Source organism: Pteropus vampyrus, unplaced genomic scaffold (genome assembly GCF_000151845.1).
Source record: "Pteropus vampyrus isolate Shadow unplaced genomic scaffold, Pvam_2.0 Scaffold976, whole genome shotgun sequence".
Classification (NCBI taxonomy): domain Eukaryota; kingdom Metazoa; phylum Chordata; class Mammalia; order Chiroptera; family Pteropodidae; genus Pteropus; species Pteropus vampyrus.
Window position 1 is genome coordinate 9546 of NW_011889757.1, and position 23645 is coordinate 33190.

The 23645-nt window shown below is 39.9% G+C and overlaps 1 protein-coding gene across 1 annotated transcript in view; it reads left to right on the forward strand.

The window, feature by feature from the left end:
• The window catches only part of LOC105309986 (nuclear body protein SP140-like), a 26849-nt gene extending 5088 nt beyond the window's left edge, over window positions 1-21761 (forward strand). Inside the window, exons 3-16 of the mRNA XM_023526512.1 lie at window positions 635-715; window positions 1841-1924; window positions 3012-3098; window positions 6920-7006; window positions 8185-8238; window positions 11527-11631; window positions 13508-13650; window positions 14794-14841; window positions 16313-16354; window positions 18573-18688; window positions 19394-19502; window positions 19810-19887; window positions 20100-20243; window positions 21537-21761. Coding sequence (XP_023382280.1) covers window positions 635-715; window positions 1841-1924; window positions 3012-3098; window positions 6920-7006; window positions 8185-8238; window positions 11527-11631; window positions 13508-13650; window positions 14794-14841; window positions 16313-16354; window positions 18573-18688; window positions 19394-19502; window positions 19810-19887; window positions 20100-20243; window positions 21537-21644 — 1286 coding nt within the window. The 3' untranslated portion in view covers window positions 21645-21761. The remainder of the gene's footprint in view (window positions 1-634; window positions 716-1840; window positions 1925-3011; window positions 3099-6919; window positions 7007-8184; window positions 8239-11526; window positions 11632-13507; window positions 13651-14793; window positions 14842-16312; window positions 16355-18572; window positions 18689-19393; window positions 19503-19809; window positions 19888-20099; window positions 20244-21536) is intronic.
• Window positions 21762-23645: the final 1884 nt, after the last annotated feature.

The following is a 23645-nucleotide window of genomic DNA, read 5'->3' on the forward strand; positions in this document are numbered from 1 at the left end:
GTCTCATGTTTAATGAGAGCATATCTATTTTCAGTGATTGCAATGTTCTATTCTTTCTTTTATGTATGGGCCTTTGAACATCTTTTCCCTGTGTTTATTGGTGTTTCCTTAGCTCACTCTGCTCCTTATTCCATGCCCTGATGAGGCTTTTTGTACTGTTTCAAGGATGCCTATACTAACACCTAGTATGAGAAAGGCGGCGTGAAGGCCACAAGTGAGATGTGAAAAGGTAAAAAGGAGCAGCATGAGGGACTCAAGAGAAAAAGAGGCAGGAGCAGAGGAGACAGATACACATCAAAACAAAGAGAAGCATCTGGAGACAATGCCATAGGAAGCAAGGAACAGAGACAGAAATCATGTGCAGAGGCAATGGGGACAGGAAAGAAGTAGAGAGAGGATCAGGTGTATGTGTGGGGAGGGAGAAGGTGGATTGTTCCCAGCCTCTGATGACAGCGATAAGAGTGAGTCCACCGGCAGACTAGGTGGATGCAAAGGGCAGACCAGGGTGGTCTGGAACAGGGCAGTCTCACCTAGGAAGTATCTTTGCTTCCCAAGTCTTCACTATGCGTTTTCTTGCCATCATTTCCCCCTGGTTCTATAGTGAGAGCCTGAGGGACTTCATTTTGTTCTTCAGAGGACAGGAATGCCTTTTGGGAGCCCTGTGATGGAGAAGAGACCCAAGAAGCCTTGTATTCCTCACCAAGATTGGAACCAGGTGAGGAAGGAGCGGGTTGCCAGCCTCGAGGTACAGGGTGTCAGGAGGCTGAATCCAGAGCTGAATAGCAGGGCCCTTAGTGTGAGGACTGGTGGTTTCCCTCTTCATCCTGTAGTCTTAATTACAAGAGAACCACCTTGTCTTTTTCCATTTCCATTCTTTATACTTGTGTATACTAAAGATGCAATATTGTGATTTTAATTCCTGTTCACCTTTATTTCTATATATGAAATGAAAGCTGAGTAATTAATAAGTGCTTAATAATTATATTATCATGTTATCATAACCTTGGTTAGGCTTCAAAAGTAACATGGTTCTGAGGTCTACTTGTCAGAAGAAGGGTCAATGACTCTCAAGCCCAAATTACAGTATGCCACATATTTCTCATAGGTTACGGGATTGCGTAGGACTTTTTTCCTTCAAAGTACTGCCTCATAGAGCAATAGGTCTTAGTCAGGGAAATTGTTGTTGGAAATAAGGAAATGGAAGCATGAACAAAGGACACTCATTTTCCCCTCAGATCAACGTAGGAGGAAACGCAGATACCTGTGTCCCGAGTATCTCACTGCAGGTGATGGCTGTGTGAGGCTAGTAGGGGTGAACATGGTGACATGGTCAGTGTCAAAGGGAGACCTACTGGCTCCCAGGGTGATGAGAACAGCACCTGATACACAGACACTGCCACTTCTCAAACAGAGAATGTCAGGAGGGAGGGAAAGGAATCTAGGGAGACAGTGAGCGAAGGACTGGATTTTGGTATAGGGACTGGAGAGGCCTGGGAGAAGCGAGCTAGAGAGAATATGCAGAAAAAAAGAGATCCAGATCACCAACGAGAAATGAATGATAGAAAAGTAAAAAGATAGGAGAAGTCAGGGGAAGCAGAGCTCACAAAATCTAGGAACCACAAAGACTCTCCTAGTGCAGAAGCAGAAATGTTTGGAGGTCGGTCTCTAGGTAACTGAAGAGCAGAGAGCAGAAGCATGAGGTCGTGAGGTGGAGTCAGAGGCAGACCAGCTCCTGGTCAGATATGAGGTGACGTCCTTGGAGCAGATGTCCATTTCCCAAAGGGCAGCTCACCTGTGCTTTGGACAGCCTGGCTCAGCTCATTCCCTTGTTTCTCTTCAGTGTTGTGTGATCCTGAAACTCCCCAAATGATCACCAAAAAAGAACGAGACGAGGTGGCCAGCCCAGCACTATGCGACAGAGAAGGTAATTGTGATTTCAATTCCCACTTCATGAATGGAATCTTTATTTTTATGTTTTTCACCTCTTTTCTTCTCTTCTCCTATCCTGATTTCCTTCATATACCCCTACAGAAGAAATGTGTAGATCAAGTGGAAAGGATGTGATGATAGTGACAGCAACCATGTTGTCCTCCAGATCAGGTGAACCAAAACGAAAAAGGTCTAGGGGCAGGGACATCCCAGTAGGAGATACTTGAGCCTCCTTGGTCTTCCTGGTTATCTCAGGGTGAGCTTCCTGTGTGTCTTGTTTATTGCCTATAGATCTTGAATCATGAATAGTCTAGATGTTCTACTGTTCACACTATTTATAAATTGATCATGTGAAAAAGAATTTTCCAGGATTTCTAAAGTTAGTTCTTATTTAGGACATTTAATCTTACAGTTTCATTTGCAGAATAGATCCCAATTCATTAAATATAAAGAAGGTTTTGTGTTGTTTGTTTGTTTGTTTAAGAAAGAAAGTGTTAGATAATGGTTGGGAACTGGCAAATTTTGGCATTTTTCTCTTCTTTCATAGAAATACTATCAAATGTATTCTTTTCTTTTTGGGAAGCATGTGGTTTAGGAATAGCAGACTTTCAGATGCAGAAGAGATTATGAATGTTAGCTTTTAGTCATAGACACAGGGTTTCTGGAGTGTGGCTGTTGCCAATTGGCCTATTTTGAGAAGTGTAAGGCTGCCATTGATTGGTCTGTTTAAATGTGGTTAATGATGTAAGTAATCATTGGCCAATTGGGTTGAGTTTAAAAATGATCCTGGTAGTTGTTGCAATTTTCAAAGAATAAATAGCTTGAATCTAGAAGACTACAATGTTTTAATTTTATTCTTAGGGCTACATATAGTAAAATAAAAGTAGAGGAAGCTGAGTGAGGTGCCAAAGATGGGAAAAGCATGGCTCTACGGCACCACGGGTTGATTATTGGAGCAGGTATATTTTTCCGAGGAAGCAGTTCATCTTAGCTTAAAGTATAATGTAGCATGAGAGCCCCAGGAACTCTTCCCCTTCACTGTCTCAGGATCCATGGACAGTAATTTTCTTGTTTCTCTTTAGTGTCTGTTGGAATAGAAGCTCTCCAAAGGGATAGAGAAGGAGAATCAGAAGAACTTCCCTCTAGCCTACTACCCTGTGATGGACAAGGTAATTATGACTGAAAAATTATAAAAACAGAAACCAAGTTCTCATAAAGAGAAAAAGCAAGAGAAGAAAAAAGAGAGACTTAAAGGAAGAGACAGATATCAAGAATTGTCTAGACCTATAAGAGGATGTGACCTTTGTATTGGATTAGAGAGAATGTACAAATGAACTCTTTATCACCTAGGTCTTTTTTAAGACTTGGAAAATGAATGTTTTAGTTTTTTATTGCTGTATAACAAATCACCAAAAACTTAGTAAATTAACAGAAGACTAATATATGATGTCACAGTTCTGTGGGTTGCATGTATTGATGATTTCAACACAGTTCTCCGATTAGGGTCTCACATGGAGGAAATCAAGATGTAAGCCAGCCTGCATTCTTATTGAAGACTCTGGGGGAGATTTATCCAAGTTGTTGCCAGAATCCAGTTCCTTGTGGTTGTAGGACTGAGGTCCCATTTTTATTGCGAATGGCTGAATAGGGATTATTCTTAGCTCCTACGGGCCACTCACTTTCCTTGGTATATGACCCCACATCTTCAATCCAGCAATAGCTTGTAGAATTTTTCTCAATCCTTCTCAATCTTCTTTGAATCTGGCATCTTCTTTTGATTCCATGTGGAGAAAAAAAACACTCTGCATTTAAAGGTTCATGTAATTAAAATAAGCCAACCATGACAATCTTCTTTACTTTATTTGTTGATGCTCAAAAAGTTATTTTTTCCTCTCAGTTTTATTAGATACAATTGAAACAATGTACTATATAAGACTGAGGTGTACAGCATAATGACTCAATTTATATTATTGTGAAATTACCACAAAAAGCTGAGTTAACATCCATCATCTCATATAGCCACAAACACACATGCACACACGCAGACACACATGCACACACACACACACATGAACACACAAGTTTTATTTCTGTCATGAGAGCTTTTACAATATGCTCTCTTAGCAACTTTGAAATATTCTATATAGCAGTATGAACTATAGTTATCACATTGTACATTACATTTTTAGTACTCATTTATCTTATAACTGAAAGTATGTACGTTTTGACAACCTTCATCCAATTCCCACACCACCACCCCCATTCCCCACTTCTGGTAACCACACATCTGATTTTTCTTTTTAATGAGTTTGGTTTTTGTTTGTTTGTTTGTTTGATTGATTGATTTAATATTCCACATTAGAATGAGATCATGCAGTATTTGTCTCTATGTGATTTATTTCACTTATAATGCCCTCATTTTCATTAATGGCAGGATTTCCTTCTTTCTCATGAACAAATAGCATTCCATTGCATATACAATTTTTTTATTCATTCATCTGTTGATGGGCATTTAGGTTGCTTCTGTGTCTTGGCTATTGTAAACAATGCTGCAATAAAAATGGGGGTGTTAATATCTCCTTGTCAGAGTTATGTTGTTTTCTTTGGATATATATCCAGAAGTAGAATTGCTACATCATATGGTAGTTCTATTTTTAATTTTTTGAGAAAGCTCCTTACTCTTTCCTACATGACTCTACCAATTTACAGCCCCACATAGAGGTCTCAAGAGTTCCCTTTTCTCCACATCCTTACCAATATTGGTTATCTCTTTTCTTGATAATCTATTTTGCTTAACCTCACTTCTGTATTACAACATAACGTAAAAATGGGGGTAATATCATGATATTCATGTTCCCTGAGGTTAAGAAAGGAAATCTTAGAGGATAATCTTAGAATTTTGCCTACCACAAAGAGGTTTAAGTAAATCTCTAGGATATAACTGTTCAGATGAGCCATTGATTTTTCCTAGCAAATAATATAGACTATCCTTATCAACTGGAGCATCAAACAAAGCTGAGCATAAATGCATTGAAGAAAAGATTTATTTTTAGAGCAAATGTAGTAATTAGGTTAGGCACTACAAGAAAAAGAAGTATGCCTATTTTATTTATTGCCTGCAGATCTTGAATCATGCATAGTGTAGGTATACTTATGTACAGATCAACTATAAATTGATCATGTGTAAAAACTTTTTTCAGAAATTCTGAAATTAGTTCTGTGGCACATTTAATCTGCTAGTTTCACTTGAAGAATACATCCCTACCTGTTAAATAGGTAGGGGTTTTTTTTGTTTGTTTGATTTTTTAAGAAAGAAAGTGTTAAATAATGGTCTAAAAGTAAGTTACTGGTTGAGAAATGGTAATGTTTAGATATTTTTCTCTCTCTTTTAATAAAAATTCTATGAAACATATTCTTCCCTTTTGATGTGTCAAAAGTTCCCCATTGAAACCTAAAGTCATCTTTTGCGAAATTTGGCCACTTATTAAGAGAAGTGCAAAAGGTAGAATCATACTGAGAGTACAAAGAGGAAGTAGAATTCTGCCCGGGTAGACTGTACCTTTGTTCCAAATAAGTCCGTGACAAACAGTAAAGAGGACAGAACATTCAGTCATAAGCGTGATAGTGTCCTGGGTGTGAACGGAGTACTGGGTTTCATCCACGCAGCAGAGACTAAAATGTGGACATATGATCAATTCCATAGTAATAGTTGACATCGGATGATGTACCTAACAACGTGATTTTCTTTCACAAGTTGACACGATGTCAGGTTTCTTTATGAAAGTTTTGGTGAGGGACTCACCACAAAGTGTGACCGAATGCCTTTGCACAATTTGCTACTATCTAATGGACTCACACCCATTAATTAGTCTTTGGAGCTGACTTGGACAGGGGACTTATGAGGTCTATGCCTGAATCTGTTTTCTTTGGATTGTTTTCTTCTAACATTCAAGAAGCACAGGAAAATCAAGAACAAACAAATAAACATGAGACAAGACTTTTAAAAAACAGACAAAAGAGAATGAGAGTAAATGAAGTAGTAAAAGAATAAGCACATTAACAGAATATTTGCTAAATGCTGTACCTCCAAACTAAGTGTCTAACTACTTTGTATCTAACTGCATACACATCTTTAAATAATCAGATAAATTCAGATATAAAAGTTCATGAAATACATCAGAGCTCAAGTTGTTGTAGAGACAGATTCAGTTGGCAGTGGATCAGGAAGACAATCTGAGTTGGGCAGAAGAAGCTGGGGATTTATACCTGTTGGTCTAAGGATCTCACAGGACACCTCTATGCAAGATTCTTTGTGATTATCTTGGTGGGCACTCTATTTTCAAGGGATAGCTCATCACACAATAGCTGAAGCTAAAAGAAATTTTTATTGCTTGCTTAGCAAGGCACATGGTGGGAGGAGGCACTATACTTATTGGACCTAATTTCTTTAAAAATAAAAACTACTAATTTACATAGAGTTTTGGGAAGCATGCGGTTCAGTCACTGTAACTTTCAGAAACAGATGTTATTATGAGTAGGTTAGCATTTAACCAGGAAACAGGCTTATTGGAGAGTGGCTTTTGCTGATTGTCTGATTTTCAGAAGTGTAAGGCTACCATTGATTGACTTGTTTAAATATGGTTAATGATGTAAGTATTCATTGGCCAACTAAGAGAAGTTTAAAAGTGATCCCGGTAGTTGTTATAATTTTCAAAGAACGAGTAGTTTGATCCTAGAAGAGTAAGATCTTTTCATTTTATTCTTAGGGCTGCAAGTAGAAAAGTAAAAGTAGAGGAAGCAGAATGAGGCGTAAAAGATGGGTAAAGCTTGGCTCTGTAGGACCTCGGGTTGATTATTGGAGCAGGTATATTTTTCCGAGGAAGCCATTCATCTTAGCTCAAAGGATAGATGTGTAGCATTAGAGCCCCAAGAACTCTTCCCCTTCACTGTCTCAGGATCCACGGACAGTAATTTTCTTGTTTTTCTTCAGTGTCTGGTGGAGTAGATGCTGTCCAAATGGATATAGAAGAAGAATCAGAAGAGCTTCCCTCTAGCCTACTACCCTGTGATGGACAAGGTAATTATGACCAAAAATTTATAAAAAGTTGAACCGAGTTATCATAAAGAGAAAAAGACAAGAGAAGAAAAAAGAGAGACTTGAAGGGAGAGATATAGGGAGGATCAATAAAAGATTTTAGAGGAAGAAGTGAAAATGGGGATGTGCAAAATTATAGAAAAGAGGATCATAGGGACTAATGAAATGTTTTCATAAACCACAATTTTGTTTCAGGCACAGAGCGACCAGTAGGTGGGAATGAGAAGTATTCCAATGTTATGAGCTTCTCTAAAGATATTCCAGAATATACTGAAGCAAGGACTGAAAGTAGTCGAGCATGTGACACAACAGCTAAGGCTGTGTGAGTGTCAGGGGATAAGCATGGATTCACTGGTACCACAGACTCTGGGTAGAGTTGTGGCATGTGGTCCAGTCCATCTTATTACCCTGTTCTCTGCATGTATTCCATCTGACCATTTTGGGAATAGCATGGAGTCAAGATATTATTAAAACATCGTATTTAAAGGATCGACCCTCTTGATTATACATGAACGATGTAGTAGAAGTACACTCTTACATTGGCAGTGTCTTGTTTACTACATCAGTATATTAGTAATAACGTTTGTATTTGTACCGTGATTTCTTTCCCTGTGATATCCAATAATTCTTGGAATCTGAAAGAAGCAGAGTGCACTTCTGCTAGTAGATCACAGTGTCATTTTGTCAAAACCTTAGAAAGGCCTCAAAAGACAAGTGATCCTCCCACTTAATTGTTAGAGGGAAAATTTCAGATCAACTACTCTTAACACAGTAGATGTTTCTGATAGATGTCCTGCAGCCTGTCATTAATTCCCCCATGTTTTCCTACAAACTTTTGCACATAAGATCTTATTTAATTTTTTCACAAAAAATCCTAACCATGACCATGACAGGATACCTATTCTTATCCATGACTCAATTGAAAATGTAGGTGTTTGAGAGTGTTTTTCGAAGTCCCATTGAGAAATATCAAAGTCCTAGGACCCATTCTGGATCCCTACTTCTCAGTTCAGTAAGTTTTTAGCTCCTTTAGAAAAAAGTGAGAAACAATAATCTAAACATCTTTATAAACTCAAGCCTCTGTAGCATGAATCATCCCAGGATTTGAAATTTTTATTAATTTCTTTTAGTTTTTTTCACCATCTCCTATTATTTTCTAGAAACTGTGGACCTTGGAAACAACTCTACTTTGGGAAAACCCAAGAGGAAAAGAGGTAAGGTGCATAAGATTTTACTTGCTTTTGATGTTAAAGTAGTTATTTTAATGCATCTTTTCAATAATATGAAAGATGTCTGCATCCTAATCTCTGGAACCTGTAAGGTGTTATCTTCCATGGCAAAGGGATTTTACAGATACAATTCAGGTAGGTACCTTGAAAGGGGAGATTATTTTGGATAGCTGTGTGCAACCAATGTATGAACAGACCTTAAAAACTGGACAGCTGTTTCTGAGCAAGAAGTGAAATGGACGATACTCACTGAGAGATACAATATTTTGTCTTTGAAGATAGAAGAAAGAAGCAAAGAATATCATGACCTCTAGAAGCTAGAAAGTCAAAGAACTAGATTCTCCTCCACAGCCTCCAGAAGGGAATGAAGGCCAACTGAGACCTTCACCTTATCCCAGAGAGACCCTTTTCAGGCTTGTAACCAACATTAACTGTAAGATAATAAGTTTACATTGTTTTAAGCCACTAAATTTGTGGTTAATTTTTATGGCAGCAATAAGTTATTACAGAAGAGTAACGCAGATTTTGGTTATTAAAAGTAAAGGTCAACTGTGACACACTCCTATAAATGTGGAAGTGGCTTTGGCATTGGATATGGGCTGAGGGAAATTGGGCAAGGGAAAGAATTTTAAGTAGAACGATAGGAAATGTTACATGGCCTTGAGCAGTTAGTTAGAGACGTGGTGCAAAGACTGCTAGTGAGGGCTCAGGGGGAGGTAAAAACTAGCGGGGGACAAAAACTGTGTTGTCTTAGAGACTTCATACTTCATGCTGAACAGATGTCAGTAGACATGTGTAGGTTGAAGGTGAGGCTGATGAGAACTGAGAAGTAAATAAGGAACATGTAGTTGGAAACTGGAAGAAAGGAGATCCCTATTTCATAGTGGCAGAAAGCTTAGTGGAATTCTGTCCTTTCAATAGGTGGAAAGCAGAACTTTCTGGATATATAATAAGGAGATTAATAAGCCAAATGATAAAGGTGCAGCTAGTTCTGTTTTGTTGACTATAATAAAATGTGAGAGGAAAGAGATAAATTGAGGGAAGAATTGCTAAACCAAAAGAATTGGGATTTGATAATCTGGAAAATTCTCAGCCTAGCCAGGTTGCAAGAGATGCTTAAATTATGAGACTCACTGTCAGCAAAGTGTGCTCTGTAGAATGAGCAGGAGTGTGGTTGTACAACTTTTTACTATTGCTTCAGAACTAGTGAAAATTCATAGTATCTAGTTACAGAAAAGTTTCTTTGAATAGTTTACTTATGTAGCTCCTAGACCTCAGCCACCTCATTAGAAGCCCCAAATAGATTTTATCTTACAGTTCTGAAAAGTCAGTAATTATAATAGGAAAGCTCTATGGAGGAACCTCTTTTTAATGGAGTGATTCTCCACAACATACGTAGAAGATCTATAAGGTTCTTTAGAATTTTATACCAGCTGAAACCAAGTCATCCATGTCCCATTCTTAGAACCTGTAATCTGTTACTTTACATGGAGAATTTTACACTTGAATTTTATATAGTTTTATTAACCAACATCACCTCAATAAGTTTCATATAATTACAAAAGAGAGACTTTGAGGATGTGATTAAGTTATGAATCTTGAGATGGGGAGATTATCCTGGATTATCCGAGTGGCACCAACCAAATCACATGAGTCCTTAACATCTGAAAACATTTTCTGTAAGGGGTATGTACTCCTGGAATAATGATCAGAGAGACGCAGTGATGCTGGCTTGGAAGATGAAGACAGGGGACAATGATCCAAGAAATGTGGGCAGCCTTAAGAGAGAGCTAGAAAAGATTTTAAACCAATTATCTTCTACAATTCAAGAAAGGAACAAAGTTCTGTTGACACCTTGAGTTTAACTCAGTGAGATTTGTGTCATATTTCTGGCCTGCATAACTGTAAGATAATAAATTTGCATTGTTTTAAGCCGTGATGTTTATGATAATTTATTACAGTGGAAATGCAGAACTAATACTTTTCTCAAAACAAAATGAAAAGACAATTTCACTTTTATATGGTTAGATTACATCTTTAAAAATAGCAATTTATATTTTTTGAAAATGTTCACATCTTTATGTTATTTATTATATCTTATAATATCTGAACTTTGTAAATTTGATATGTATCTTTCCAAATTATTTCTATGCATATATAAACACATTTAGTATTCTATCATAAATCTAAATAAGTCTATTCATACTATTACAGTTCCCTTACTTTAAATAAACATATGCACAAGACATGGTTAAATTTTAACATATTGCCAACTTAACTTTAAAAACTTTTCTTTGAAGATAAAATTTACAATGAAATGTAATAAAATTAAGGGTATCATTTCATGACTTCTGAGAAATGCATTGTCCTGTATAGTCCAAATCCTATCAAGATGCAGAACATGACCATCATTCTGGGAAGACCTTTTTTCTGGTGTTAGCCTTATCCCTCATTCATCAAAGGCAATCACTATTCTTATTTTTCATGAAAACTTAATTTAGCTTGCTTTAAAGAGCGTATTCTCTTTTAGCATAAGATTTCTTTCCCTGAGCATCATATTTTGAGTTTTATTCACGTTGTTGAATGTATCAGTAGTTGGTTCCTATTTATTTGTTAGTGCACATTGTATGAACATGACAAATTTGTGTATATATTCTCCTATTGATAGACACAAAGAATATTTACAATTTTTCACCAGTATAAGAAAGCTGCAATGAACTTTCTTGTGCAAGGCTTTCTGTGGCTCCATGCCTTCATATGTCTTGTATAAATTCCTAGAAATGATAAATGCATCAGTCCCTTTGTCCCTGAAACCCATGTAGGAGTGATGCAGCATACAGGTCGTGCCAAGCCGAGGGCAACGATGTTCAGAAACTGTTCCTATCTCTCAGAAACCCACAGTCTTAGGAGGGAGCGATATAGTCTCTCGCCTTTTCTCCAGCTACCTAACTGCAGCAAAATAGTATAGCTAGAAAGCTCCCTGCTCAATGTGACAGCAGCTCTTTGTTTCATTGTCATCTAAGAATCGGTGGAGCTGATGACATTGGGAATTAAGGCAGTCTGTGTGAAGGCATTCTGGCTGGCTGGGATTTGAGGTGGGAAGTCTACAGTTTTATATCAAAATAGCACTTGAAAGACAGACTTAGTAACTAGAGATTTGTTTAATAAAGTTTCATAAGTACCCCTAAATCTTTATAGGAGTGACCTCAACATGGGTGGAGGGTACGCATACAATTGCGAAATGAGACAAAATGAAGAAATCTTCTCTTTCAGAGTCAAGAAAGCTCACAGATGAAAGTGTGGATTTTTGCTCTCAAATACTTCCTGTGACCTGTGGTGCAATAAAGGGGATGTTATATCAAAACAAATTGGAACAAGGTGAGTTTTATTGTCTAGTTTAATTTGCAACTCATATGTAAAGGAATCACAAGAAATGATATAATTACCCATGTGAATTATATATTGTCCAAGAAATTACGGCCCTAGTTTGGCACGAGAAAAGGAAGAAGGAACCCTAAGATGACATTTTCACACTTTAAGGAACGGTACATATTGAGCGCTCACCCCCACAGGGAAGTGTCGGTGAGGATGCCCAGAGAACCAGAGGAGTGCAGGAACTTCATTCTGTGGGTGTAAAATCCTGCTCATTTTACTTTGAATTAGAAAGAAAAGAGAAGGGCTCTCAGCCTTCACATCCTACATTCTTTTTCGATCACCATTACTAGGACAGGGTTCTTGATGTAGTGAGATCACAGAATGAGTCCCAGCTTCAGCTATGCCAAAAGGGACTGATTCATCTGCACGGAAAAGGGGACCATTCTGAGCCTGAAATTCTCTTCTTAAAAAGGGATAATAAAAAAGCTGCCTCATGGAGTAACTGTAAGAATTAACTTACATAATTAATTTAAAATACTTAAATCACTATACTGAGATATAATTATCACTTAGAGTGTCCAATTCTACACTGAATTTTGCTGTACACGCACAGGAGTGTACAGTCTTCAGCACAATGTAATTTTATGAACATCTCTGTCCCCCACTGAAGGAAACACTGGGTCTATTAGCAGTCAAGGCCAATTCCTATCTCACCCCACCACCCAGCCTCAAGTAAATACTAATCTATTTTTTGCTCAATGAATTGGTGAATCCTAGGTAGTTCAAAGTTAAACCATTCAATATGTGCACTTTTGTGATTGGCTCTTTCACTTAGCATGATATTTTCAAAGTTCACTCATGCAGTAGTATGTATTAGTTGTTCATCCTTTTTTTATTGCCAATAGATATAATATTCCATGAAGTGGATATACCATATTTTGTTTATCCTTCACCAGATTGGGTGTTTTTTTTTTTCACTCCTTGGAGTTATGAGTAATGCTGTTTTAAATATTTGTGTGAACATATGTTTCATTCTTTTGGGTGTATATTTCCAGGAGTGAACTTGCTGGTTAATATGGTGATTCTGGATTAACTTATTGGGAACCAGCAAATGCTTCCCACAGTGGCTGCACTATTTTATATCACCTCCAGCAATGTATGAAGGCCTCAATTTCTCTACATACTTTCCAACTTTTGTTATTGTCTGACTTTTATTATAGACATCCTAGTGGGTGTGAAGTGGTATCTCATTGTGGTTTAGATTTGCTTTTCCCCCCATGACTAGTGAATGTTTAACATATGATTCTCTTATACATAACTTAAATTTCCCCTGGATAACATTCAAAGTTATTTTTAATATCTGCTATCTCTGATTTCAAGGATGGATAAATATATGTTTAATTATGCCATTAAACTGGATGAAAATTGTTGCAATAAAAAGCACAGATGTTGTTACGGTGCCATTCAGAGCTGCTGAGAGCCAACCTGAGATCTCAGTTCAGCGTGCGGTTCTGCCTCCACATTGTCCCAGGGTGTTTTGGAGACCCTGACCAGTTCCCTACCTCCAGCAAATTAAAATCTTTTCATCCATCAGAATCACTTGCTTTTTCTTTTAAAAGTTATTTAAAAATACTTTTATAAGGTTGATTTCTATGGTAATTGTTTCTTTTTTGTTATACATATGTCAAAGAAATGTGCACAGAAAGTAGAACTCTCTTTTGAGGGGACTTACAGTTTGAGTTTGGAAATTCTGAAGTCTGAAAGGGGAAGTCAGACTCTCCTACTACTGATCCCAAATTATGTGTCTTGAGCTCAAATTATGTGTCTCCAGATCTGGTGAGGACAGAGACTTCAGGATCAACTTATCCCTCTCTTACAGGATCCACGGTGAAGTGTATACAGGGTGAAGATGGAAGCTGGTTCACCCCTCAGGAATTTGGAGTCAAAGGAGTCTGTTCAGGCCGGAATTACTGGAAGGATGCTGTGCACTGTGGGGGGAGGCGCCTACGATGGCTGATAAAGGTATTCCAATGACTAGGGCAGGAGATGCGACTTTCCTTGTACTCTAAGATAAGATCACTATTTGCTTACCAAATAGTTGTTAAGTTATAGCCAAAGCCCTGAGGACCCCTGGCTTTATCCTCTCACTGGGGAGAGGTGTCCCACACTCATATCTTAGTACAAGGCAGCACCTCAGTGTGGTAAAGGGCTCCATCAGGATAGATGCAGGAGCTTGGAAGACGGAAAGTTCATTCTGACTTGAGTGCTGGCAGACAACATTATACACTGAAAGGAGAAAGTCTAGAGTCAAGCAAGTAGGAAGAAGATGCTCCAGAGAAAGAATGGCATGAAAACCAGAACCACGACGAACGTAGCTCCGAGTGTTGAGGTAGACGATTGGTGTGTGATACGGCAAAATCCATTCGTTGGGGTTGTTTGTGGAGGGACTTCATGCCAGGCTAAGAAGTTTGAACTCAAAACTTGGACAATGTAGAATCCATGAGGTCTCCTGAGCTGTGAAATGATGTATTAAAAACAGTACTCAGACAGCCACGGGGCCTTGAAATGACTTCAGTCTCTTTCAGCCCAACAAACCCATACTCAACCTGCAATGCTCAGCTCAGCTGTCACTCCTCTCTGAATATTCCCTAACTGGCCTGCCCTGGTCATTTTCTCCCTGGGCCCCCTGATCCCACTGCTAAGGCCCTTCTCGCACTGTATTATATTCTCCTTCCGTGCATTTTCCTTTTCCCTCCAGACCCCTCCAGGGCTTGTCCATCTTTGTGTGCCTGAGGTTGTCTAGAGTGTCTGATCCCCAGAACGTGTGGGATTAGTGTGTGTTGATGAAACAGCCCTGGTGTGAGGATGCATGCTTGAGTGGCACTGGTGGGAATAGAAAGGAGGTGTGAAGTGTCAGATGGTGAGGGAAAACGTCCTAAGACAGGAAAAAAGCACAGGAGCAAGGGAAAAGGTTCTCAGTTGATTTTCCAGGTACCATTAATGAATTCTAGAAGTACAGGTGAGAGAGATGATTTGTTGTTTAGACACCTTGGCTTTGAGCTGACTGCGAGACATCAAAGTAGAAATATTTGGGAGCGAGGTAGAAATATCAATCTCACAAAACGTCAATATAGGCTAACCATATACTTGGATCTTTTTATTCAGGAAGGATTTCTACCTAATCCTCCAAGAATATATAGCAAAGGAAAAAAGGTAATGATGATACAACTTTCTACGTCTTATCCTCACATAACTGGTTTTTCATGTACTGTATGTTATTTTATGGTCTCTCAATTGGGTAATTATGATTAAGCTTCCACCAACTTTTATTTTGGAGGGGCACGTGCCTTCAGAGTTGCTACTGTGAACATTATGTTGTATATAAAGCAAGGTCATCCTTGGATGGCAAACCATTTAAGATGTAGATGATTAAGGAGTCATCAAAATAGGTCTCATAGATATGCTTTAGTTATAGATGTAGATGTTGTAAGGTCTCAAAGTTGCAAAAGCAAATGTGATTATAAAATATATAATATTTCATAATAATGTGACAGGATTATCTTCAATTCTAACCCAGATTTTTTTTTTCATAAAAGTTACTATTTTCTAATTGTATTGAAATCTAATTGAGCAAAAGTTTGCTTACCCTCCTTGAGAGGACCCTATTATAGTAGATCGTCTTATATTGGACCAAATACTAAACCATATATCATTCCATAAGATAGGCAACTAAAAGCATATTTCTTTTCCACTTTTTCATCTTGCAATAAAATGTACACAGACATACAGAACTCTTTCTCAAGTGGAACATATTACCCTTCATGAGGATGGAGCTTTTGGGGAGGAAGCTCTTGGGAGACCAATGTATTTTGTTTGAGGGCCTGACCTGGAAAATGGTTGACCTTGATGCCACTCACTTGACTCCCCCTGAGGGGCTGCACAGACCTCCTTTCTGTCAATGGAAGAAGTGAAGTCAATGGAGGCAAAAAAAAAAAAAAAAAATTCCGTAATGTGCAATCTAGATTCAGGACAAGGTGACTGTTTTTCCAAGATCGGGTATGGATGAGAACTTGAGGTGAAGATAGAGAAGGAATGACATTCTTATATACTTCAGTGACTTCCGAAATCTCAGCTAGCTGACATCTTGGGATTTGTGTGGTGGAGTTAGGAGGGTCAACTTCTGGAAGAAGAGCTGCTGCACTGGGGATCTTGGGCACATTATATCTTGGGACTGTGCTCAGGGAGAGCTACCAAAGGCAATAGGGTACTTCTATGGGACACTTGCATGGATTCCTGGATTCTGGGCTTGCCAGGGGCTGTTGGTGATGAGCCCTCAGTTTGATACTCTCATTGCAGCTCGTCCAGTGGGATGACGCTTCCTAATATAGAGAAGAGTGACCGAGGGCCCCCTTGAAATTGGAGAACCAGAGGGGTTTCTCCAATGCCATGTGTGGAAATCAGGGCTAGACTCCCAGCCCACCTTGGGTTTGAGAGCCAGGGAATGGGACTACATTGGGCCAAAAAGTGGTACTTTGGCACTTTTAACTCTCCTCGTAGATATATAGGTCCATGAAATAAAGGATAGACTGTGAATTGAATTTCTCAAGAGGCGGCTGTTTAAATAAGTGATAGATGCAAACATCACATTCAATATTGTCACTCAATCTTTCTCTCCTTTCAGCAGAGACTACCAAACTCTCATGACAACACTTCCATTGACCTATGTGTAAGTACCAGCTCCCATCTGTAGCCCCAGAATTACCTAGGCCTTTTCCTTCGGTACATTATCTGTGTCATTGCCGTTTTTCCCTGAAGCGTGTTCGCACTCAGTTGGAGCATGTTGCTGTGTGTGATGAGCAGAGAACAGCAGATGTCATCCGTGCCAGGTAGATGGTTCTGGGGTTGGGTGTCTCAGCCTGAAAGCACCCTTTCCATTTGTTCAGTGGAAACTTCTCATTTCCACATTAGAGACTTTCCACCACTGGGGTGTCTAGAGATGGGGCTCGAGGTGGTAATGGGCAGGGCTGGCCTGCAGATTAGGGGCGAGGGGCACATCTGAGAGGAGAGCAGCATATCAAAGGAGGCAGTAGGGAAGGAAAGGAAAATCCTGAACATCCTCTCTGAGGTGCAAGCAGAGCTAAGGTGGTTTTATGCTTTAGCTGGAAGGAATAGGCCAGGCCAAGCTGGCGAGTTCCAGCTGTGGACCCTGTCATGAGTGCTGCAGAGAAATGTAGTCAGGGCAAGTGGGTCCTGTACAGAGGCCCCGCACTCAATCTCGAGAGAGCCATCAGGGTCTGAGCTGGTTAGAACTGAAATCATCACCATTAGCAAATTAGCAAATCATGGGCTTTTTTATTGTAATTGATACCATACGGCTTCCTGCTTTAAGATCTGCCAAAATTGTAGAAGCCTCTGCTCTCTAAACTAAATCATACTTTGATTCCTTTCTTTGCAAAAGATGGGCATTTTAAGCAGAGTCATCTTTGCATGACTCCAAGGGGCTGAATTCCATAGTATTTCATGCAGTGACATTGCCACATGACATCTAACAGAGGAGGGGTAGTCAAATCGTTTTACACACACTTTACCCCCAAAGCAATCCCCTGGCAAGATGAAGATCTTATCCACACTAATTTTGACCCTTGGCCAGCTGAGGGAGTCTTCGGTGATCTAAACAGCCTAGAGTCCAGTGTTTCTGTGGCTTGTTTGGGATGGTGGATGTCGACACAGAGGGCCAGGTTGTACAGCTCACAGCCAAGAGTCCGAAAGAAGGAAAAGAAAATTGTTTCAGCAAGAATACCCTCACTTCTGTTAATATCTTTCCCTGGGATGTATATTACAGGCCAGTTCAACATCGACTTATAATATCTCCCAGCCTTAATCCTTAATAAGCAGACTCTGCTCAGAGGAAATTCTGATTTAATCAATCTGTGTTGTGAGTTGGGCATCGGAATTGTTTAAAAGTCCCCAGATGCATCTGATACACGAAATTACTCATTCTATTACTTAAAGAAAAATATCAGTGCCTGTGCCCCAACCAGACCAATTAATTCAGAATCTCTGGTTTTGGGGCCAGGACAGTAGTCTTTGATATGCTCTCTTTGGATGACTCTAATGTGCAGCTGGGCAAAGAACCAGAAAGATAAATCTTTTAAAAAGATTATATATGCAAGATTCTTAAACATTGGTTATATCTGTTATTTCCTTGTTCTTCTGAGGAGAGGAGTCATCACTTTTTGGAGAATGATGATGGCAATCTGTGAGTCTCTGCAGCGAGGAAAAGAAAAACGGCCCCAGGCCTCCATGCTAGAACCTCCTAGGTCCCCACTGGGGTTGTAATTCAGGATTCCCAAGACACTGAGTGGGAGTTCCTGGCAAGATGTTCCTTGGGGCTTATACTTCCTCATACATGGCCAGAGAAATGACCAGAATCCCAACTCACTTAATACAAGTGTTTTTACCCAAAAGCCCAGAAACTCAAAATAATTGTTAGTGTTTTTTTTTATCTTTTATTAGTTTCCACACTAAGAAGCTTATTTATTCTTATTTAATTCTCAACATACCACCCCTCCATGAGTCATTTTAGTCATTGTGGAGTGGGGCCAATGCACTTAATACTACCTCAGGACTTTGTTTTATCTGCAAATTAATAAAATTATTCAGATTCCTATGAAGTCATCTTCTTGTTCTGTCGCTAGTCTCTCTGTGTTAGCATCTCTGCGTTTATAGGGAAAACTTTTCTGGTCTGACACACAGCTGCCTCCTCCTGAGCTTCATTGCAGCTCACTATTTCTTCTTCTGAAATCTCTACTTCACACTGACGATTCATAGTTCAGGGAGAAGCACATAAGTGTCCATACAGGTTCTCAAAAGGCTGTGAGTTCTTGATTCCCATAGTGCTGGCCTTCAGGGTCTTGCAGGTGCTATATCGTTTTACTTTCCAGCCAAGGAACTCAGATGTGTGTGCGGTGTGCCACAATGGACGAAAGCTGTTCTGCTGTGACACCTGTTCAAGATCCTTTCACAAGAACTGTCACCTGCCACCTGTGAAATCTGAGAGGTTTGTGACATGCAGCCCCTCCCTCCTGATTAGGGACCCTCCCCCCTGCCAGGCATGCTCCCCCAGCAGAGTTCCCACTTGTGTCCTGATGTGAGAAGAGCAGGGTCAGTGGTAAGGGCCCAGCAGTGTGATCTGGAGAGCTGTTTAAAGATGCTAGCGGCAGGTGTGTGGTGTTCTTTGTCCTCCGGGCGGCTGGGGCCGGTGGCTGGCTCCTTTGCTTGCACACTGCTCCTGTCCTTCCCTAGACATTTTCCAGCTCAGACTCTTATTCGTGGGAGTGGAAATGCCAGTGGTTTGTGTCATGTGCTAACTCAGAAAAGGCAGGAAACCTGGCCTGGTTCCCTCATTTCAGCTCATTCTCAACTGGTTGACGGAAGCCCAAGGCGCCCAGGCATTAAGGCCGTTTCCAACACTCAGGCCTGATGGGCAGGGTCCCTTGTGCTCCCAGCAGCTGAGATGGGGAAAGGAAAGCCCACCACTCACTCTGACACTGCTCTCCCACCCCCTGCACCCCTCCTGCTGCCCTCACTAGGAGGGGTGTCGTCATCTCAGACCCCACATGAGGGGCTTGGCGACTCTGAGAAGTGTCCCCTTCATCCCCTGGCTTGTCCGTCAGCAGTTCCTGAAAGGAAAACGGTGGCAACTGTAGGAACGGTGGCTGTTTCCAGGGGCCTGACCATTGCTTACTTATGTCCAACCTCTCAGGGACCTGTGGAGTTGCATCTTCTGCAGGATAAAGGCGTATTCAGCAAGTCAGAAGTGTCACAGGGAATCTGAGGTCCTGACGAGGCAGATGGGGCCTGAGGAGCAGTTGGTGAGTCCAATTCAAACCCCAAGCCTTGTCCTTTCCATGCACACGTGAGAAGTCAGTCACAGGGTGAGAGGGGCAGGGTGACTGCTTTTCCGAGCCATGTCTCAACCACGCTGAAATCTCACCAGAACTTGTTTGCAGAAAAAATAACTTAGCCATTACAGAACTGTTTCCTAGAGCCATACTTGTTTGGGGAAAATTCCTGAAGTCTGGTATGGTCATGTGTCTGCCTGAGCCTGCACATGGCTCATTCTCTCCAAGCTGCTTTTCATTCACAGCCTCCGTTTGTTTGTTTGTTTGTTTTTTGCAGAAATGTGAATTCCTCCTTGTGAAAGTCTATTGCCATTCAGAGAGCTTGTTTTTTAAGAAAGTTCCATATTATTATTATGTAAGTAACAATAACACACCATGATTACAGGCCACCAGGATGTTCCCTGACCTTGACATGGCACTTGTGGGATTTGTGATCTGAAACCCATGGGAGTGAGAGTCAGAGCTCCTGTCATCTTTACCTTGTACTTCTGCTAGATTTTACAAAAATCCACAGAAGGCAGACATTGAACTATGCTAGTAATTTTCTGAGTAATTTTTTTTCATCAGATTGAAGAGGCTTCTCAAAAACTAAAGGAACGTATGTATTTGGACAAAATCAAGAGAAAGCTAAATAAGCAGAGTTACCCCCAGGTGGAGGGGTTCGTGCGGGACATGCGCCTCATCTTTCAGAACCACAGGGCATCAAAGAAGGTAAGTGTCTCTTCCTGCTTCCATTTCCTTTTCTTTTTTCTTTTCTTTTCTTTTTTTTCATTGTGTCACTCTCAGTTCCTGGTGCTGGGAAATTTTCGTTTCCCTCATCCTCTTACAAGCCTATGTAAGTAAGCGTTCAGGACATGCATGATTTTTTGCATTCGAAATTTAAGATCACCATGGATATGCTGATATAAGAGCATTCACACTCATAGAAAGTTTTTGTAAGAGGTTTCTTGAGACAAACTGATGCATGCCAGGAAGCAAGATGTCAAGCGCTCTCAAGAAAAACTGTTCTCTAGTTCCTTTCATACATTTGGCACCAAGGGAACTAAGGAAGATTACATGAAGGTGGGAGAGAGTGAGGTGGGTAATCTCTGTGATTGGATTACAGGCTAGTTAACAAGGTCCAGTGCTCTCTTGAGGGTGGTTATGCCTCTGAGGGGTCTGAAAAAGAGGCATTTAAAGATGTGGTAACCTAGATGCACAGAAACAATGAACAGGGCTTATGTAAGCCAAAAATAAACCTTTTACTAAGGAAGTTATGTGCCTGGGGTGTGACCACTCACCATGACCCACCCAATAAGGATCATGCTGTGATCTGATCACCCTGTGAAGTGACTTTCAGACACTGAAGTTTGACAGCTTTATTATAGAGACCCTTTTTCATACACAGAGAGTGACAGTGAGTCAGACCGTGTCCTTGCAACCAGAACTTTGGGCCCCTGAGAGCTCATTCCTCCCCACAAAGGTGACAGGATCTCATTGAAAACAGTTGAGTTCTCCCTGCTCCAAATCCTGAGAGGAGAGAATTGCATCTAAAAGTCATATTGTGCCCCTTTTTGACTATACTCCCCAGATATACCCAATCAAATTTAGGGATCCCTAACTCCAGGTTCTTTACATGCGACTGGATCATATAGTTAACAGGGGTCACCAAAGAGGAATAGAAGTGACAACAGGAAAGGAAGATTGTGGATTATACTTAGATATCCTGTACTATTTGAATTGCTACAAAGAGCATAGATTACTTTTTTAATTCTCACTAAAATGAATAACCCAAACACAACGAGTAAGAATCCCTAAGAATGGTAATGATTTTCTGTCTGGTTTTTAAAAAATAATTTTGTACTTAAAAAGCAGAAGTTATTCTTAGCCACATGAGTTTTTAATCTTAATCTGGTTAATTTATTTAGATGTTTAAGGCAGTCATTCTCAATTGTAATGTGTCTAAATGCTAATAATGAGTGTCATTATTTTTGTCATTCTTTTTATTTTTTCTTTGTTTTTTAGTATGCTGACTTTGGCCAAATAGGACTTAGACTGGAGGCAGAATTTGAGAATAATTTCAAGGAGGTGTTTGCTATTCAGGAAACAAATGAGAACAGTTTCATGGTGTAGTGGGTGCTGTTGGTACCCGGGAAGGTCCCCTGTAAGGGCTGGATGGCAGTCCGTGACCAGGTGCTTCCAACCTAAGGCATTTTTGTTTGCAGCATAAGAAACAAGGAATTGAAAAGATCTGGATCTGGAATTTGTTCTGATTTTGTAAACTGAAGACATCTCCTAAGCGTTCATGGAAGATGACTCCAGGAAAACGACCCTCTCCTGAACTTGGGGAAACCCTGGAGGAACAAAAGAGGGAAATTATTCTTGAGAATCTTAACAAGTTTGTTTGTCTGATCTCAAAAGAGGGAGACAGTTTTGTGCTTGCTTTGATTTGTCGAGTCTGTGACTCGTCTCGTGGAAAGGTGGGGAGGTCACTCAGACCTTGAAGGAGCAGACAACAGAAGGTTGACCTGGCCTAACCCAAAGTAGCTGTTCACCTTATCTCGACCAGACTGAGTGGACCTCACATTCACCCCCTTTAAGGGGCTAATACTCAGGGTCCAAGGTGTAGCAGAAAGTGTGGGCCAGTGCTCCCTTCCTGTTATCTTGTGCGTTGGGTCTGACTTGTTGCCAGACAAACTTTAGGAGAATACAAGGTTTACCAAATTGCTAGATCTTATAACTGTTTATTCTCTTTATAAAAACTATCTAATCTAGGACTTACTTAACATTAGTCAAGCTAGAAGTGATTAATTAATTGTAACGAGCCTTAATGATATGGGCATTTCCACCTCTCTAGCCCAGTGTAGCCATCCAGGCTGTATCTTCCAGAGCTGGAGATTTAGGAGAACACTGTCCAGAGCATGGGTCTCTAAATGACACTACCATCTTACAGCTAGAACTGTTTCGTAAATGAAGAAAAATAGGATGAGATCTCCTATGTCCAGGCACTTATGTTACTATATCAGAATAGACCTCTATAGAGAAAATGTATAAATTGCTTAGATTCCTTATAAAAGATTCCAGCAAAGCAGAATTTAAAGTACCTAAATGGTTAATTAATATTCTTGCTGGTCTTATGCAAATAATCAGGCCAAGTTTATTGAAATGACTTATTTTGAAAGAAGTTAGTCTTAATTTGGCTATCTTTGGTAAAAATTGGGGTGATTAAAGAGAAAAAAAATTATGTTTCAATAGAAATTATAATATACCTTTGTGAATATTAGATTCTAGTGCTATTCATTTTCTTTTGGGTTTTGTCTTATTTCTACTTATTATTTGGACTGGATCCTGACTTCTAGTTTCCTCTAATATCTGCCTATGACTCTGCAAACATGGTTCCAAGTTTTCTCCTGTCCTTTGACTAGGACTCATTGAGAACTGAAATTGCCTTTTTTCAAACCCATGCTAGCTACAGGTGTGCAACTCAATATAAAACTGAGAAAATTGCCACAATAGCTCATTTTAAAAACCTCAGTGACTGATGCTGTGTAATCCACGCAGAAGGTTTACCGTGACGCCCAATGACATCATAAGGGACATTTCAAACTACAAAAGATACTTCTAGCCATATATCTAGAAATCTTGACTGACAGCCTTACAAACTCAGAGCCTGGTTTACAATTTGCTCTAATTATTAACCTTTGTTTTCTTCTGTTTTCATAGACATATCTCTTATTAAATACCTGATGTTATGGTATTTAACCTATATAAGTCAGCCGTTTGGCCCATTCTACTGCTCCAGCTCTAATAGTCCAACAGACCACCTTGAAGTCTTCAGCATGTGGGTCATGGACAATAGGATTGTTTTAAATCACTTGCTGGCAAGACAAGAAATCTCTACAGTAGCTGATACAACATGCTACACCGACATTAACAGAAATGGAGATTTGGTCAAACTGAAGAAAACACCTTACAGCTGCATACCCATGAAGGCAGAACAACCCTACCAGCATCCCCTTAAAACCAGCCAGAATGATGCCATGACTGACATCAGGATCTGATGCAATGATCGACTGCCTCCTACCCTAGCCCTGACCAATCAGTGGAGCCCACGACCCCAACTCCCTCAGTCAC